The sequence below is a fragment of the Paroedura picta genome, chromosome 7 (assembly GCF_049243985.1).
Source record: "Paroedura picta isolate Pp20150507F chromosome 7, Ppicta_v3.0, whole genome shotgun sequence".
In the NCBI taxonomy this organism is placed as follows: domain Eukaryota; kingdom Metazoa; phylum Chordata; class Lepidosauria; order Squamata; family Gekkonidae; genus Paroedura; species Paroedura picta.
In genome coordinates, this window is record NC_135375.1 from 14024242 (window position 1) to 14044098 (window position 19857).

General features: G+C 47.8%; 1 protein-coding gene across 1 annotated transcript in view; it reads right to left on the reverse strand.

The window, feature by feature from the left end:
* Window positions 1-1107: 1107 nt before the first annotated feature.
* MEX3C (mex-3 RNA binding family member C) overlaps window positions 1108-19857 on the reverse strand; it is a 49586-nt gene continuing 30836 nt past the window's right edge. Inside the window, exon 2 of the mRNA XM_077346793.1 lies at window positions 1108-4538. Within this exon, the coding sequence (XP_077202908.1) occupies window positions 3310-4538 (1229 nt within the window). The 3' untranslated portion in view covers window positions 1108-3309. The remainder of the gene's footprint in view (window positions 4539-19857) is intronic.

A 19857-nucleotide genomic window follows, 5' to 3' on the forward strand; every position in this document is an offset into this window, starting at 1 on the left:
GGAAAGCATCCTGCCAATTAGTTTGCTCTATTTTTACCACCGTGGGGGAGCACCATTCAGATTTTCTGCCTGAGTCACCAAAATGACGCGGATCGGCTTTGGAGCTGCACAGATGCTCCTGCCCCTCGCAGGCTTCAACCATAGGGAAGCTGTGACTCACGCAGAAATGCAACCGGCCCTCAGCGTCATGGACCGTCAAAGCGACTGACGGCCTCTGGGGGAGCAAAGACTGGACAATCCAGCCACAAATTGTGTGGGGGGATATTCTCCTAGCATGCATGCCGCAGCCTCACAACAGAGAGCACAAGAAGTAGGTGGGGCTCCGGAGCATAATTTCCAAAGCAGGTTTCAAATCAGGGGGCTTCCAATTTTTGGGGACCCTCTAAATGAACGACCGCCAAAACCTCCCCTTGTTAACAGTCCTGCTCAGTCTGAAAGCCAGGGCTGCCTTGATGGACTCTGTCCATCTCCTGTGGGGTCTTCCTCTTGTCCTGCTGCCTTCCTCTTTTCCTAGCATGATTGTCTTTTCCAGTGACTATTGCTGTATTATGATTCGATAGATAGGTCTATTGCTAGGTATTAAAGGGAATCTCCAAGTTCAGAGGCAGTCAGCCTCTGAATCCCAGAGCCAAGTGGCAACCTCAGATGAAGGCCTCGACCTCTCTGCCCTGTTCTTGGACCTCCAGGGGAATTGGTTGGCCATTGTATCAGAAAGGATGTTGGACGAGAATGGCCCCCTGGTCTGATCCAGCACAGCTCTTCTGATGTTTTTATGAAGGCCTCAACCTCTATGTCCTGTTGCTGGCCCTCCAGAGGAACTGGTTGGCCATCGCATGAGGCAGGATGGACCCCTTGTGTGATCCAACAGGGTTCTTCTCATGTTCTTAAAATCTTGGGCAAAGAACAAATCTTGCAGTGCCTTCTAAAGATCCCGAATGAAGATGAGCCTACTCCACAATATGGATGAGCTTTTCAGGGAGCTCGTTCCATGATGGCTGAGTGTGTGTAATGAATGGAAGGGCTCCGAGATGTGGTCGATATCAGGCCGAACACCCCAAGTGGCTTAAAGACCCCGAAACCAGCCAAGTCAAGAATAAAACAGTTGCATTAATGGAAACAAGTCTTTATTAAGTAACTTTTAATATCAGAAAAATAAAACTCTTATAATTCTCTTTACAGCAAATATATAATATCAGTGCTTTGGCCACCATAAGTTAAAGGCCCTTTATCATAAAATATATATGGTTTTTTTTTTTAAACTTACTCAAATTGAATTTATAATCCCTATGACCTCCCTACATATACATAACAAAAAAAAGTGTAGTAAAATTAGCAAATACTAAACTATATCGAGAGCTATCGTTCTTGAGTCTGTGGTTTATAGAAAACGGTACACCACTTAACGTCTGTTAGACTCCTTGGCTTTAGTCGTTGCAGTGTACAATGCAATAAAATACAAAATTACATGCTTGGTGAACAAGATGGTTCGTATCTACAAGACTGCCGCTAAAAGATTAAGGTTTCAATACTGACATTTAAACTATCCTACAAGCGGTTAGCATTAAAGTTATGCATCTCATCATCATAATAATTTGCCATCAAGGCAACCTTTTTGACTGGAAAAAAAAATAAAATAAAAACCGTTATCTGTAAACTTTTTTTTTATATATACGAAATGTAACTCTTTCAAGTGGAAATAAAAAATAAAGATTTCTGTATATTTACTAGTCTGATACACATAGAATTTGCTTATACAGAGGAGAGGGGGAAAAACTATTCTGTTTCGGCTCGGGAAAATATTGCTCAAAAAGCAAAAAGGAGAAAAGACGGAAAGATAAAAAAATAAAGAAATCCATCAGAACTTCTGAGTGTTTTTTTTTTTTAAATGCCAGCACAGATTTGGGAACATTCTGAGAATGAAGAAGTCAGGGACATCCACAGGTTGAAATGTAACGTGAAACGGGGCCTGGGAGGCTCACTGGAACAGAGGAAGATTGCTTTGAAATGAAAAGCTTGGGGGGGGGGGGGAGGTGACCAAAAGCTCAATAGCGCTCATCAATGAGATTGGGGTGGGGGGGGGAGTGTGCATATGAGAGATCTTCCCCCTCCCTTTTGTCACTAAAAAAAAAAGCGTTTCGGATAATGTGCAAGTTTAACAGACGAAACATGAGAAAGGGGAAAAAATTCACATTTTTCGAACACGTTCTCTTAACAGAGTTAAATTTAAGAACTTGATCAAATGAGCTCATGGAATGTAAGCATCCTCGCTCTCAGCATTCGTGGGTGCAGCCGACCCACGGCTGCCATGTGCCCCCCCTCGTTCATGCATATCTCTTCTAATACAAATGGGGAAAAGGAGGGGGGGGGAGCCAAGTGGCGATGCTACAGCCCTTACTGACGCTCGCCCAGATTCCGAATCTCACAAGAGCCCCACTGGTGGGAGAAGTCTGGGTGAGCAGGCATGCATGATCAGTGGCGATGACCAAAGGGAGGCAGACTCCCCCCCACAATTCAGTGGTGGGAGACCCACACGTTCCTGATTCTCTTTAATTTGCACACCCTACGAGAAGGGGGGGGGGTCACAAGTCATACCGTTCACCTCTTCCGTCCCCCGCTCCCTGCCCCAAGCAATGCTCTCCTAATTTACTGTTTTAAAAAGTGACCGTGGCGTGACTCATCCAAATGCCAGGAAATCGGATTTGTGCATCATAACAATTATTGGCAAGGTTGGATAAGGGACGCCGATGACTTAACAAAGCGGGGAGGGGACGTGCCCCCAAACCTGTTTGAAAAACTGGCAGTGTCAAGAAGGCAGCATTGGAAGTATGTCTGATACATTGAGAGACCTTTGCACCCCCCCTCCCCCTTCGCTAGCAGTTCCGGGTTCTACGAGGCTTTCCGCCCTCACAACCGTGAACCGCCAAGACAGAGTCAAGACAATCCGGAAAAGCCCGTGAACGTTCGGTATGTTTCTCCTCCTGTCCCCAAACCGATTTGAGTTCCTGTCACTCACTCCTGCCACGTCATAGCTTCATTCTCAGGCGTGATCCTGCCACAAGGCGCCACAGCTGGAACCAAAACGGACAAACGTCGGCTCGGCGTTGCGTTAACCGCGCAAGCCTCGTTTTGCTTTTTTCCCCCTGTTAGACAACGACAACAAAAAGAGTACATGCCTCACAAACAACGTTAGCCTAACCCCAAGAAAGCCCAATTAACAGTCTGAATTCATTATAAGTTTACTTAGGGGGGTACCATTACATCCAAGCCATTAAGAGTTTAAAAAGTCCATATATAATATCTTCTATATATTTAAGAGTGAATCTGAATCGCCTGAGTAACAGCTGTCTGGCAAACTGGACACGAAGGTGTTTCTTTCTCGCAGATCTTGTTGGCACATTCCATGCAGAAGAGGTTGTGGCCACACGGAACCAGGGCGGCGATCGCTTCGTTCTCAAAGCATATCACGCAGTCGTGCTTCCGTCTCAGTTCCGGAGGGGAGCTAGACGTGGAACCACCGTTGGAAGAAGAATAGCTGTTGGTACCATTGGAAAAAGCAGGGATGTAGATGGGGAGGCCAACCTGGTTGACTGTACTGGGCGGGTCGCTTCTGACTCTCCTAGCCAGCGGATGTTCGAGGGTTTCTGGAAAGGTGGGCGACAGGCGAGGAGTGGAGGGCTGACTCCCCCTCCGCGGAGCTTTTGCGTTACCAGCGGGGTCGCCGCCGAAACTGGAGAGCGGGTTGACGGGTTCGAAAGGGGTCCAGATGGTCTGAGAAGGGGTCGGCAAGGAGTCGTAGGCGGGCGAGTCGATGACGAGGTCTTCTGCCCCGACGGAAGGCAACGTTTCCCCAAACCAAAAGTTGCCTGTGCTGAATGGGCTTGTCGGGCTGAAGTCAGCCAACCTATTGCTTCCAAAGTAGGAGTCGGTCGAGCCGCTTCCTAAAGAACTGGAGCTGTCGTTTCTGTAATTTGAAATCATCCGGGTGCGGCACGGAGGAGGTACTGGATTCGAAGCAAGCCACGCCGAGCCCAGGCTCCCCCCTTCAAAGCTCACGTCCGTACCGTTGTAATGGAAGTCGTTCTCTTCGTTCAGTTCGATGTAGTTCCCAGTGCGCATGGCGATGTGCATTTCGATCTCTTCCCGGGCACGGTCGACGTTTTCAGGCATGCCGGTGACCTCGAAGACGGGCTCCTTGTCTCTACTGGGAGTAACTATGTAGGTGTGAGTCTGCTGCTGGATCCTTTTGATCGTCGCGCCTTTGGGGCCGACCACGAGCCCAACCACCCGGTAAGGCACCCGGACTTGAACTGTGGTTTGCCCCGGCAGGTTGGGGTTGCAAGACAGTCCTCCCAGAGCTGGGCCGTTTTTGTTACGTGACGCTCTTATCATAGAGAAGTGCTCAGCAGCAGAAAGAATTTCCCTTTTGGCCATGGCTACATCTTCTTTGCGTCCGGTGACAACAAATATGGGCTCTTCTCCACGGACAGGGGTCTTGATGTAAGTATTCGTCTTGGCTCTCAAGGCCTTGATTTTGCAGCCTGTTTTGGAGAACACACACAAGAGCAGAAAGAAGGAGGTCAGTAACTAATTTTGAACTGAAATAAAAGCTTTAGCCTCTGAATAACTTCGGTGGTAGCCCCTGTGCTCCCCCATCACTCCTATCAAAAAAATCCTCTCCTCAAATCATTTTTATTCTTGTTTAGTGGAAACGGGGTCGAAGAACATCTCATCCAGCCCAACGACCACTCCCAAACAGAAGGCTGTCTCTGGCGGTTTTGTGCTGAGTCAGCTTTGCAAATAAATTCTCAAAAGCCAGCTGGGAGAAATTTTTGCCAGCCTGTCTGCCCACGATACTAATCCCTTGGAAGTCTCACAGAAGAAGAAAAAAAAAAAAACGGAACAGGTTTTAGAGATGTTTCCATGCCTTTTGCATATTGTCACTGCTCACAAGCCTTATTTAACCCGCTTGGCTAAGGGAAAAAAGGGGGAAGTTTTCTCAGTGTATTTCTAGCCTGCCCCTCCTGTGCAGGATTCCGAGGAATCATTTAAACCCCCACATCCCCTTAGCCTGAGGAACATGGAACGGTGGCTTGCCCCAGGCAATGCAGCTGAGATTCAGAGCGAGGAACCTGAATGGCAGGTTCCCAAGATTCCCTTCATGATTCTCGCACTAGGCTGATTCCGGATTTCTCATTTCCAAATGGCTAGTTGAAACCAGACACCACTCTGAAGGGTATTGTGGGTGCTTTCTATCTCCTTCCAACTGGATGGAAGATGTTATCTGGGAAGCACAGAGCTGGGATAGGGAACTGGCTTCAGTCATTTAATTTTCCAGGGTGCATGCATATTCTTCACTTACAGCAAGACCTCCAAGCACTATCTCCGACCCTAGTGTGTTATGCTTGCAGCCAATGTGCTGCTTGGTTGCCAGTCCTTGGGTTATCACTGTACGTCCCCCCCCCCACAAGTAAATATGCACTCAGCGCATTTTGCTAAGATGGCATTTATGCTTCCAGTGTAGCGTCTTTCATGAACAGAAATGTGAGACCAAGAGGCAGACCTGTGACTACCCTTGCTCCATCCACCCTTGAGCCGATCAAGGCTGAAGTTCAGATTTTTTTGAGATAAAGAATAATTCTGAGGAACCACACCTTTTCCCATTAAATTTGGAAATTAAATTTTCCAATGGTAGCAACAGCTGCCTACTCAGGAGAGTCACCTGAGCTCTTACTAAGCCCAGAGTTGGAGACCTTTAACTAAAGCTTAAATATGTGCACCTTGTATTGGAATCCAGGAATGGGACCTCCTCCTGCCTCCTTTGGCAAAAGTCTACACCTCCTGCTTTTTTCAGGTAATCCTTTTCTACTCATCCAACCCACAGGAAATTTCAAAGGACAGAACCAACAACAAAACCAGTCACGCCTTCCTGTTCCCAGTACAACATTTGGATCCTGCAATTCCACAGTCGCTTGGTACAGTTATGAAGCTTCCAACAACAACCTCTAAGTAAGAGGTGACCAAATGCATTTCCCCCTCCCATGCTCACTGCTGCCCCACATGTCTCAATGGAATTACGTGGAAGGATTCAAGATGGCTTTAGCGATTTGCGACGAAACAAGCAAAGCAGAATGGTTATTACCCTCGGCTGCTGGCACTATTTGGATAATATGGTTATTGGTAGCTTCTACTTTAAACAGACAAAGTCTAATGTCTGCCTGGCAATGCTGCTTTAGACAGAAGCGGCCCGGAAAGAACCTTCTGGAACATCTCAACAGACAGAAACAGGCTAACTCCACACGGGCGGAAAAGGCAGCCATAGGGAAGCGGGGCAAATCCCCGCTTTTATATGACATTGCTGCAAGGCTTCTGCCCTCCTGGGCCTGGTGTGGATCAGGTCCCAGAACTCCCGGGCTAAGGGAATGTGGGATTTTCCACATTCCCTCTGTCCACTGTGGGGGCCGACAGGCCTGTCCTATGGCCAGCATGTGTGGACAAGGCAAAACTGGGCCTTCCAAGCCTAGTTCCTTCCCACCCTGTGGGGGCCCAGAGGGGGCAATCCCACCTTCCTACAAAATAAAGACATCCCTTCCCCCGCACAAGAAAACTACGCCGCTGCTAATTTGTTACCCGGGGGGACACATTTCAGCAGGACACCAGGTGTCCTGCTGAAATGTGTCCCCTGTGTGGACACAGTGGACATGCAGTTCCACAGCAAGGCACCGGAATCAGCCCAGCGCGGCTGCCGCTGTGCAGAATTGGCCACACAGAAGCACTGCTGTGCTTACAGTTAGGTACAGTTTTCTTCATTGCACCTGGATAAGGGAAATTCCCCCTTTTCTTTTTGATTTTATTAAAGAGTTGCCATACTTTATTGATTTAAGCATTTACATGATGCTTTTCAGCACAGCTGGTACAGACTTTTTAAAAAGGCAAAGAGAAGAGCAATTTTTTATACCCCACTTTTCATTACATGAAGACGTCTCAAAGATGCTCAATTGCCTTCCCTTCCTCTCCCCATAACAGGCATCGGATATGGGTAACAGGCAGGGAAGAAAACAAAGGGAGAAGACGCAAACCAGCAGGCCTCTGCTGTGCAAAATGTAATTTGGCTTAGCCAAACTAAACAAAGAATGTTATATCTGCTTTATGAAGCAGAACAGAAAACATTTTATTTATTTATGTATTTATTTATTTGTATCACAACACAATCACATTTATTTATGTATTTATTTATTTGTATCACAACACCTAAGCGTCTTCTACTTGTCTTCTATAAGCTCAGGCATGTAGTACCCCACCACACACCCCTCTAGGTATCAAAACTGTAGTTCTTTAGCAGCACCAGGGGCTCACAATTTTAAAGTCAAATGCACAGCCTAGCTCCAATTTTATTCAAGAGGCAAGCTGCAAAGGTACAATAACACCATGGTCACAGACACAACTGAGAAGGAAAGAGCTCGATCGCATATGCAAGTAAATGGGACTTTGGGAATACTCCACTTTGCTTGGGCATTCATTCAGCCTCGGATCTGAACACACCTGACTTTAGACTTCCCAGGCCTTTGGCTTTCTCAGCAGAAAGGAGGCAGGTGGGTCAGAATTTCAAGGGTTGCCAACTTTCACTGTAGTGGTTGGGGAATCTCACACTATTACAGCTGATATCCAAGCAAGAGGAGACTGATTCACCTGGAGAAAATGGCCATTTCTGAAGGAGGACTCTATGGCAGAGGTAGTCAGCCTGTGGTCCTCCAGATGTCCATGGACTATAATTCCCATGAGCCCCCATCAGCATTTTCTGGCAGGGGCTCATGGGAATTGTAGTCCGTGAACATCTGGAGGACCACAGGTTGACTACCCCTGCTCTATGGCAGTATACTCCATTGAAGTCCCTCCTCAGGTTCCTCCCCCAAAAAAACCCTAGGTGTTTCCCAACCTTAATTACAAGTCATTTCCACACTTCATAGGTCGGTTTCCCAGTTACTCCGGAATGTGGTCCCTCCCGAAATCCCACCCCCCATGGGCCGCATCCCCCGAATCTCCAGGAATCCCCAACCTGGAGGAACTTTCTGATGTTCAAAGTTAGCACAAACAGGAGGCCTGCAAGTCTATTCTTCCACAGTGACTTTGACAGGAAAGCTGACTCGACAGCCTCCAAGGTCGACCTCTCTGGCTTGGAGGGAAAAGAACGGCATCGGACACCTGAAACTTCTGCATGCGTCATCAATCAATGCTAAGAGAGTTCGGTTCATAGGAAACCGGTGGCCGAACGCAGGCCCGAGGAGCTACGGCCAAGACGGCGGGGCCAAAACAAAGGCTGCTAGGCCGTCCTGCTGGGTGACCTTCGGGTTGGGTTTGCCACTCCCGGTCCTGTAACGTGCCGCTTCCAAACGTGCTGGCTGCCTGAGGGGGCGTGAGGCCGCAGTGAGTCACAAAGGGAGGGTTTGATCACAGATGTGGTGCGTGTGCGTTTTGTTGTTTCCTGCACACATTGCTGGGAGCGGAAGCCCAAGGCTTTAATGAGGGAGACTTGCATCTTCCTCCCACGCAGACTTTCCAGGTCCCTGGACGCACGAGAGACCCCAGTGTGTGGCAGCAGAGATAACAAAACATAGAATCTGAAGCAACTGGGATAGAACATGACAGTAAATCAGTGACTCACTAGAGATTCTACCTAAACCCTGTATTTTATTCTAAAATGCACTGAGATCATGGGGGGGGGGGGGAGGATTTACTTGGCACAGATTTCCTTTTTATGCCCGTCCGGGCCCCTCCCCAGGACTCTTCCTTGTACCCCTTGCTCCTGGCCCACAACTTCTGCAGCTCCTTCTTTGCCTCCTGATCCCTGATGATCAACCAAGTAACTAAAACTATGTGCTAGAGCACATGTTTTGGGCAAAATCAAAGACTTAAAAAAGCTTGAGGGACACGTTTAAGCAGGTATACAGTAAGACTTGAGATAGTAACATGGTTCACTCACAGCCGATCCCAGGTCTGAGCCCTTTCCTTTAACAAGCAAAATAATTTGAATACAGCAAAAATGGTTTAGACTTGGGCTATTCCCTAAGTGACAATATGAGGAGGAAAGAAGGAGGAAGGAGAATTGCCCAGCCCACAAATCCAAAAATGCCCCCCCCTGAACTGATGAAAATTAATACAAGAATGAAAATGAAAAGCAAATTGATTTTTTCTCCTCGTGATATTTGACAGACCTAGTTGTCTAGTGGGGCCTCAATTCCCCCAGACTTTATTTCAAACTTGCATGATTTGGTGAGTGATGCGAGCTGTGTGTCACAGAGAAAAAACTGTCAAAGCAACTGCTCCCCGACGCATCCATAGAATCATAGAGTTGGAAGGGATCTCCTGGGTCATCTAGTCCAACCCTCTGCACTGCACAGGACACTCACAACCCTGTCGCTCATCCACTGTCACCTGCCACCCCCTTGAGCCTTCACAGAGTCAGCCTCTCCGTCAGATGGCTATCCAGCCTCTGTTTAAACATTTCCAAAGATGGAGAACCCACCACCTCCCGAGGAAGCCTGTTCCACTGAGGAACCGCTCTAACTGTCAGGAACTTCTTCCGGATGTTGAGACGGAATTTCTTTTGAATTAATTTCATCCCGCTGGTTCTGGTCCATCCCTACACCTAGATTTGCGTATATACAGTATTTGCTGGCGTAAACATGCCTCCAAGTGGGGGGGTCGTCTTATACGCTGGGTGCACTTCAGTTGGGATAGACATAGCTGCCCATAGTGGCCCATAATACTGTATTTTGAGTGGAAATGTTGGGGGGTCGTTTTATACGCCTAATCGTCTTATATGCCGGCAAATATGGTACTTGGAAAGACTCTGCGTGCAGAGCATGGATTCTGTTTCGACAGGGATATTGCTAATGAGACCAGCAAGGACTTGGCAAGCAAATAGGCAACCTCCTTCCTTGGGTGGCTCTTGAGAAAGCTGATAACCTCCTCACTACCCTTTCCCCCCTAGTCTTCACCCCAATTATTTCCTCCTTCGTTTCTTTATCAACATCTGCCGCCAAGGACCACTCTGAGGATGCCTGGAAAAGTTAGCCTGGTGTGTACAGGAGGACGGAGGCAGGATCGTGGGACCAACAAGAGCGGTTAGTATATTTTCCTGAGTTATAGAACAGCAGGTGTGTGACAGACTGTCCGACTTCTGCAAAGATTTCACCAAAGCTGGTCTCGAAGAAGAGTGCTCTTCAAGGCCAATCTTCTCAACTTTTTTTTTTTTTTTAGGGCGGGGGGGGGGGTCTACGGCCTTTTAAGGAGTTCTTCTCAATTCCAGGACCCCCTGCAGTAGGCTGGCTTCTTGCACAATGAATTAGGCTAAAAAAGGCCTAAGATAAGTGTGAACCAACAATGCTCCATGTACCTTCTCTTATATATGTGCAAGAGAGATTTCTAAAACATTCAACCAAGAGAAGCACATACATTTTTTTGTCTGGAATGCATTTCTACAAGCACACGTAAAGGAATGGATTACATGATTTCTCCCCCCCCCCCTCCCGATGAAGGCTGAACTTTCTAGCAATGAATGATGTCATACGTGACAAAAAGGGTATTTCATTGGCTCACTTCCCAGGGCCTCCCATAAACATCTCAGTCTCATCCTTCAAAAGTGCCAGGGCCCCACAGGGGGATTAGGTGGTGAGGAGGTCACTGGCCTCAGAGGATGCAAGCCACAAGGTGTGCGCCCTCTGAGCCTCACCCCCCTCATTTAGACCCTCCCAAAGGGTAAACGTGGCCTTTTTAGCCTACTGGCCTGTATATTGTCTGATTCAGCATACGGCAGCTCTACATGTTTGTAATAGTAAGGAGCTCTGTATTGGTGGGATCAACTCTGTTCCCCTCTCTTGATGCTCCATCCTGCCCTCCCTTCAGCCAGGCCCTGCCTGAGAGATGCAAGGGCTCAAACCTACGTAGACATTAAGTTACGCATGTCAGACATTGTGATTAAAACTAAGTTTTGATTGAACTAACTGTAGCTAGTGTGATTGTCCGCACAACGGCAGCTCCATCAATTACGCTTAGCAAGGGCCTATCAAGCCAAGATCTCGAGGGAGTTTATTAACGCTAGCTAATTTGAACTACCGTTGTGTGTGACGTCTAAGTGCAGTCAATCTTCACTTAATGCTGGATTGATTGATTGAGATATTTTAACCCCATTTTTCTCTTTTATGGGGTTTCCGCAGTAGCTTACAACCCCTTTCTCCCAGTTTCTGTTTTATCCTTGTAACACTAACTATGGGAGGTAGATAAGACAGAGGAGGAGGAGCTAAGTACAGTTGGCCACAATCAGTGTTCGGAATGGGAAGTCCTTTCTTGTTGCTCTTCCCTTACTCAAATAATACAACTGCTCCCCCCCCCCCCCAATGTTTACAAGGCAGGTAATCCTGCCACAAGCCTGTGATGTTCTGCCTGTGGGCCTACCAGAGATATCTGACTGGTCAGTGTTGCCAAAAGACAGCTGGATCACATGGGCCTTTGGGACCACCCATCTGAGCTCATGTGGGCCTTTGGGACCATCTGGACCACCTATCTCAGCTCACACAGGCCTTTGGGGGACCACCTATCTGAGCTCACATGGGTCTTTGGGGGACCACCTATCTGAGCTCACATGGGCCTTTGGGGGACCACCTATCTGAGCTCACATGGGTCTTTGGGGAACCACCTATCTGAGCTCACATGGGCCTTTGGGGGACCACCTATCTGAGCTCACATGGGCCTTTGGGGGACCACCTATCTGAGCTCACATGGGCCTTTGGGGGACCACCTATCTGAGCTCACATGGGCCTTTGGGGGACCACCTATCTGAGCTCACATAGGCCCTTGGGGGACCACCTATCTGAGCTCACATAGGCCTTTGGGGGACCACCTATCTGAGCTCACATGGGCCTTTGGGGGACCACCTATCTGAGCTCACATGGGTCTTTGGGGAACCACCTATCTGAGCTCACATGGGCCTTTGGGGGACCACCTATCTGAGCTCACATAGGCCCTTGGGGGACCACCTATCTGAGCTCACATAGGCCTTTTGGGGACCACCTATCTGAGCTCACATGGGTCTTTGGGGGACCACCTATCTGAGCTCACATGGGCCTTTGGGGGACCACCTATCTGAGCTCACATGGGTCTTTGGGGAACCACCTATCTGAGCTCACATTTGAGCACCCATCTGAGTTCAGCACTTGCAGAAAAGTACTTAGAGCTACACGCTCAAAGCTTACTGGAGCAAGCTACATGCAACAAAGGGGGGCAAATGGGTTGAGCCAACAGCCACAGTGACTTCAGCAACATTCTTTCCACAGATAATTTCTCAGCTCTGAAATAGGAACACATTTTCCTGGTCCCTTAAGGCAGTGGTCCCCAACCCCCGGTCCGGAGACCGGTACCGGTCCGTGGATCAGTCGGTACCAGGCCACAACTCCTCCTCATCCTCCTCCCTGGCTGCTGCCTCGGGGGCTGCCTTGCCACTCTGCCGCTGGCTCACCTTTGGTGTTCTCCCCCGGCCGCCATGGCTGGGGCTCCCCCTCGGCGTGACACTGTGCAGCTGCTGCTGGCAGCGCCCCCCAGTGGGCGGCGGGAAGTCAGGGGCGCTGGCGGAAAGCAAGCAGAGCAGGGGCTCAGGCGGCAGCGGTGACGTCCCTCGGCAAAAGAATACCGCCCCCCCCCCGGCCTTAGTAAAATTGTAAAGCGTTGACCGGTCCCCGGTGATAAAAAGGTTGGGGACCACTGCCTTAAGGAGGCAACACCAATGCAAGAAGTCTGTAACTAGTTCCAAGACAGGGAGAAATCCACGACCTCTACAGTGTGGTAGCATTTTAAATCATTATAAACCAATGAGTGCTGGAGTGGGGATTCCTTGACAAAACATCTGCTCCAGATTCAGAAAGCCAAGAAAAAAAAATTCCAAATGGGGGTTATCGGTTATACAAAAGAACAAAATCCAGCGAGTAAAGACAACACGATAAGAATGGGTGCAATATGAAGAAAAGCTTTATCTGGTACTCTGAAAGCACAAACAATTCAGAGCAACACTGCAAAGCTATTAACAAGCTGTAGGAAGGCCATGGAAATTCCAAATCCAAATGAGGAACCAGTAAATCTTTGTGTTTTGCTCGTGAACGCTTCCTCTCTGGACCCCCCACAAAATCTTTACTGCACAATGTTTAGAAGCCTCAAGATAATATTCACATCCTAATGAGTTTCTTCATAGTTTAATTGCAGAGTGACAGCTCCTAAAACTATAAAAGACAGTGAGAGTCTGAAAGGGCAACATTTGTGCTTAGTGAATACCGCAATCCTTGTCAGACATGGGGGAGAGAAAATAAAGCCGGTGCTTATTTCTTTAGTCTAATTAGAGATGTGCAAGGGCCGGTTGTACCTATCTCCAAGGCATTATCTCTGCCAGGCCCAGCTAGCAGTTGCTCTGGCATAAATCCCAAAGAATCTGGCCTTGGGTTTGTTCTGATAAGGCTACTGTTGTCTTTGAAGGCATTCAGAAACTTGAGTTGGTACACAACCCAGCAGCATGTATTGATGGGGTCATACAATCATAGATTCATAGAGTTGGAAGGGACCTACAGGACACTCACAACCCTGTCGCTCCATCTACTGGATATTACATCAGTCTGATTTCTGTGCCACAGTCCTTATTTTAGGGCCTTGTCTGGAAAGCTGCATGCATCTATAAAGCTCTAAATGATTCGAATCCATGATACCTAAAGGACGGTTTCCTGCCATGAGCATACCTACTCTCAGGTCTTCATGCGGGGACTGGCTCTATCTCTTCCAGCTTTGACCAACATTTGCAGATACTACTCAGCATTCACCTCCTGCCTTTGGAACTGTGCGCCTCAGCTTCCTTTTCTGCTAAATTATTAGGTTGAGGCCCTATCGTTTCATTGGCCTGGATCCAGTGTTATGCAGCTAGAAACATCAATGGACTTAGAGCAATTCCACTTGTGCAAAATCTTCATCAAAACCAACTGTTTTCCTCTCGACGCACTACCGTGGCCAGAATAAGTTGCACACAATTCCGTGCAAATGCAAGTGGGGACACAATAACTTTGACTTAGTGCAACTGGAAATGTTCTGTGTTGGAACCAACTCGTTGTGCATTTGGATCGGAGAGAGAAACGTGCCCCACCAATTCCACTAGATGTCTTTTTTGAATATTTTTCTGGTGCTGTTTTTGTACTGGTCCTTGTTGGGGCTGTTTTTACGACTTCACTTGCCATTGTTTCCACGTTTAATGATGTGATCTATTTTAAGCACGAGGGCTTTGACTGGTAGCTGTCCTGAAGGACCCCTGCGAGCGGAAAAGCGGGGTAAGTCTTGTTCCCAGACGGACATGAGCCCCGGCTTATAAATTAAGCCTGAAACATGTTCAGAGAATGGAAACCCTTTTCAGACTGCAGTGAAGGGAGAGGTACAAGATCTGCCGTGCAGCAGGAACAGAAGTGTGAAATAAATATAGCACCTTGATCTGGAAGCACAATGAATCATTTGCTCTACCATTAACCAGGAGATTCCTTAGTACTGATGCCTCTGTAAACAGATGCACACAAGAGGGGGGAAATGTTAGCTACGAGTTGTTCTGCTGGAACAAAAATCCATGTGCAGAATGAAACACTTTTTATTACTGTACTAGGGGCCAAGCCTGTTGCATTCAGGAATACGAAGTGGACTCAGAAGAAAAAAGGAAAGCACTTTATGAAATCCCCAGGCGATTATGAGCATTTTGCCAATGTGAGACTATGACTACTACTATGACAGTATATTGGAAGAGCAACCACTGACGAAGATAAAACAGAAAGCGGGTCACTTAACCTAGGATCCCGTTTTGGTTGACTCTTTATGACTTTATGTTATAACCTTTTCACCTATAAACATAGACTACTATATCACTGTGCCTCGTGATTTCTTTTTTTCCTCTGAGTCCACATTGAGGAATCCACGGTTCTATACGTGATTGCATTCAGGAATACAACAAGCTCAACGTTAGGGGGGTGGAGTGGAAGAGCTCTGCTGAAGGCCTCCCCCTCCCCCCAGGACCAGTTAAGAGCTCAGGTCACACCGGGGTGGGGGACCCTACAATGACATCTTTTATCTTTTGGAATGAACAAAATGCCCATTAAGGCTGCTTGCATGTAGGAGTCCTCTCCCACATGGAAAACTTGTATTGGAGTCCCCGCGCTAAAGAGAACGACCACTGGTTATTTACCAAGGAGAGTTCTTCTGTCCTCCTCTGAGTTCTTCTATTCGCCTCCAAGTGACAGCATTTCAAATACTTTACAAGAGCCATCTTGTCCCCTCTCAACCTCCTCTTCTCTAGGCTGAACATTCCCAAGTCCCTCAGCCTTTCCTCATAGGGCTTGGCCCCAGGCCCTGGATCATCCTCAGTGCTCTCCTCTGCACCCTCTCAATTTTGACCACAGCCTGAGCTAAGTGGTGGGCCAACAGATGGCTGCCGATGACCATAGCTGGTGCACAGGAACATATGGCAAGATACAGTTCTTTAAATATGAAGGTCCCAGGTTGTAGCCGACACCTTGAATTGAACTTGGAAACAAATTGGAAGCCAATGTAGCTTTTGCAAAATGGGCAACATTTTTTCAAGGCGGGTAAAACCTGGAAACATTCTGGACAAGCTGCAGCCTCAAGGGGAACCCCGCAAAAAGCATCCTGCAGTAATCCAGTCATGAGATTCCAGAATCATGAATCAGCAGGCTGAATCTGAGTAATGAGTGGGCAAATCAGATACAGTTAAGAGAGGCCACCATGTCAATCCAAGCGAGATCTAAGAATAAAGAAGTAGAACCAAGTAGGAAAACTAACCAAGGGGCGTTTGTAAAAGCTCAGCAATTTTGACCCTTAAACTGCCACCTACATGTGAATATTCTTGGTTCTGTGAACAACATGTAGAAGCAGTACAAGAACCAATTTAAAAAAAATGTGTATCCAGTGATTCCCATGGTTTGTGGGTGAGCTGTTTTGTGGAACTGCTGTGAACACAGAAATCGTGACTAAAGGATAGAACGCATGCATTTCTTGGTTATTTAAGGTCCACGTCTGTCAAAGGCCCAAGGGCAGCCATGGCAGAGGAGGCTCCTGTATGCCTGAACCAGCCAGTTGTCAACAATTCCACACAGGTGACCTGTTCTAAAGAATAAGGACCTCCCAGCTTCAAATACTAAGCATAAAAACAGAACCAAGTTTTTAATCATGTTCTCTCTGGACTTGAAAACAGTCCTTTTGGAATGATTATTTAAAGCAGGGGTAGTCAAACTGCGGCCCTCCAGATATCCATGGACTACAATTCCCATGAGCCCCTGCCAGCGGTCGCTGGCAGGGGCTCATGGGAATTGTAGTCCATGGACATCTGGAGGGCCGCAGTTTGACTATCCGTGATTTAAAGTAACAGCTTAGAATATGGTGGTGCACAGGAAAAGAGGGTAGCTTTTAACATATTTGGTATCCAAGTTAGCTTATATATCAATCTTTCCCATCCAGGGTTTCATGAAACCCCGGGGTTTCTTGATGGCCCTGGAAGGGTCTCCTGAATGGGTGCGAGTTAATTAATTAAAAAAATTTCTTAAACATTTATCAGGTGATATCACCATATATGGGCATGCTGACCTGTTTTTCTCTCTCCCCCCCCCCCTTCCAGATGGCCCTTTCTGGGGTTTCTCAAAGCCTGAAAGTTGAGAAAGGCTGATCTATATACTTTGTGAAGACCAGCATTCCAGGCAGATGCCAAGTCCCATAGGCAAAGGTTTGCAGAGACACAAGGGTGATGCTTGTTCTTCTGAACTCCTCATTCTGCTGCCCAACCACCTGGTATGGCAAGAAGAATATTTGGCATGGTAGGCTGAAGACAACTTTCTGGTTGTTCTCCGCATAGCAAGAAAAATGGCAGAACAAGTTCCAAGGACAGGAAACAATGGGGGAAAAAAAATACTGGAGACAGATATCAGATCAACTCTCTGTCCTACTCTGCAATCAATCTATTTTTAAATATATATCTTGCTTTGTTGACATGCATCCTTCAAACCAGCAGAACAAGACTTGGCTTCCTGAACTCCTCAAATCAACATTCCAGCCGCACCGCTGAGGCCTTTTTAACCGCACAAACAATTCAAGGACGCATCCGGGAACCCCAAGAGACCGTTTCTGCAACTGGAGGCGACCTGATTACCTGGCTGTATCTGTTGATGGACGGCCATCCATCAACCCCCCCAGATGTTTGCCAGATGTTCGGAGACTGTGGCTGGCTGGCTCAAGTTGAATTAGCTGAAGTTATACCCAGCTAAGACAGAGAGCCTCTGCCTGGGCAGTCTGCCCAGTCAATTCCCAACTCTTGACGGAGTCCAGCTAACAACTTGGGAAACCATCAAGAGTCTGGGTGTGACCCCGGATGTCTTTCTATCTACAGAGGCCCAGGGGTCAAACATTGCCTGGCTTTTTGTCCTCTTTGCCAAGCGCATCAGTTGGCACTCTGTTTATCGGCACTCAACCTAGCTACTGTGATCCATGCAACGGTCACCTCCAGACTAGATTACTGCAACTCGCTCTACACAGGGCTACCCTTGAAACTGCTCCAGAAAGCAGCCTCATCCAGGGGCAGGGCTTTTCTGGCCCTGTGGAACACTCTCACGAATGAGATCAGAGCCCTGTGGGACCTTAAACAGTTCCGCAGGGCGTGCAAGACAGAGCTATTCTGCCAGGCCGATGGATGAGTCCTGAAATAACATCTGAAATCCACTGGCCTCCCTCTCAGAATCCAATAAAGGGTTCATATGACCCTTCCCCCTCCTCTTCTCCATATAAGAGAGAAACAGGGCAACTGTTGTTTTTAGCTGAATTTAGTATTATTTTTGTATTGTATTCTAGTTTTGTATTTTGTTTACTGCCACCTGTCCTGAGTCTCCAGAGAAAGGGCGGAGAATAAATGCAAATATAACAACAACGTTAATAATAGTAATTATTACCCAGGTGAAGTCAAGCTTGATCTGCGTGCCTCAGAAAACAGTCTAGACAAGCACGTGGCAGATGAGTAAGTGGTTTAAAGGAAATGCCTCGCTGGTTCCTTCTGTTTAAGACATAACATTGGGTCAGAAAAGCAAACAACGGCATACCCAAGATTTAAAAAAAAAACCGTGCCAGCTGCTATGGAACAACAGCAAACACAAAAGGAGGATTTGCTCATTATGAGAACGGTTTTGAGCCGTGAGAGAGAAAGCTGATGGTTCTTCCATCGCAAATATATTTTGCCTCTTCCTCTCCTGCTGCAGCGTAAAGCTTCAGTGACTCTTCACCAAACTCTGAAAACATTTCTACGCTGGCTCAGCCTCGATACAGTTCTTTCCACTCTTGCTCCTGCAATCACACTTATTGTTCCCCTTAAAAACAGACCTAGTTTTAAAATATGCTTCCGAACACTCAAGAAAATAGACCTCTACCCCAGGGTGCCAAATGTACGTCCTTGGGTGGGAGCTGGCTGATCCAGGGTTCTTTCTCCAGCCTGACGGAGGAAAGGGAGGAGGCTGCTCGAGGGGGCGCACAGGCCCACCACGTGAAGTGTGCGCGATCACAGCTGTCGAGAAGCAGAAGCAAAATGGCTAAGTGGCTGCAGAAAAATAGTGTGGAGGAATGGCAGTGAGGGCAGAGGAAGGAGGAAGTGTGGTGCCGTTTCCTCCCACCTCCTCCTCCTCCGACCTCAGCGAGGACTGGCGAAGCCACTACACGAGAGGTGGAGCAAGGTGGCTGGCACTGCCGCCACTACACCAAATGCTCTCGTGCTTTTTCAGTTGGTGACCGTGAGCAGGGCTGGTGAGATCAGGTGCATGGACCTGCGGTTCGCCTATGAAGGGCTGGGGCTGGTGAGAGAGAGGCGTAGGAGGGCCGTGCGTGCCACGAAATGTGATGCCCATCCACGGCCTGGCCCGACAAGGTGATATTTATGTCAGATCTGGGTCTCGTAACAAATGAGTTTGATGCCTCCGTTCTAATGCCCTCCTAGGCCATTACTTTGTGCTGAGTGCACGCCAACATCTCTTCAAAACAAGCATTTTCACCCTCCAACTGTTTAAAACACTGGGCAGAGCAGAGGACTGAAAACTGGGTACAAAGATAGGTAGTTTTCCAAGGCAGGGTACTGTGATTGTAACCGATTAACCGATGTCCAGAATCGCCTAGTTTTTATACTGTGCTTTTCACTACCCAAAGGAGCCTCAAAGCGGCTTACAATCGCCTTCCTCTTCTCACAACAGATGCCCTGAGAGGCTGGTGAGGCTGAGAGCGCTCTGAGAGAACTAGGACTGGCCCAAAGTCACCCAGCAGGCTCCCTGTGCAGGGGTGGGGAATCAAACCTGACTCTCCAGATTAGAAGTCACTGCTCTTAACCACTAGACCAAGCTGGCTTGTAAGGCATTTGAATGAGGAAATATACTTACTACCGATGAAAAAAAGAAATCATTTGCAAGATTTCAGTGTAATTAAAACCATTGCAGAGACCAACAGGAGTTTCCAAATATAAGATTTTGAGAGCCAAGGCTACCCTGAAACTCCCGTTGGTCCCCGTGGTGCTCCCGAAAACACAAGCCTGCTGGCAACTTCAAGATTTAACGCTTCTTCCAGTAAGAGCTTTTGTGAGTCACAAAAGCTGCCCCTCCTCCAATAATCAATGTAAACCAGGGGTAGTCAAACTGCGGCTCTCCAGATGTCCATGGACTACAATTCCCATGAGCCCCTGCCAGCGCTAGCTGGCAGGGGCTCATGGGAATTGTAGTCCATGGACATCTGGAGGGCCGCAGTTTGACTACCCTTGATGTG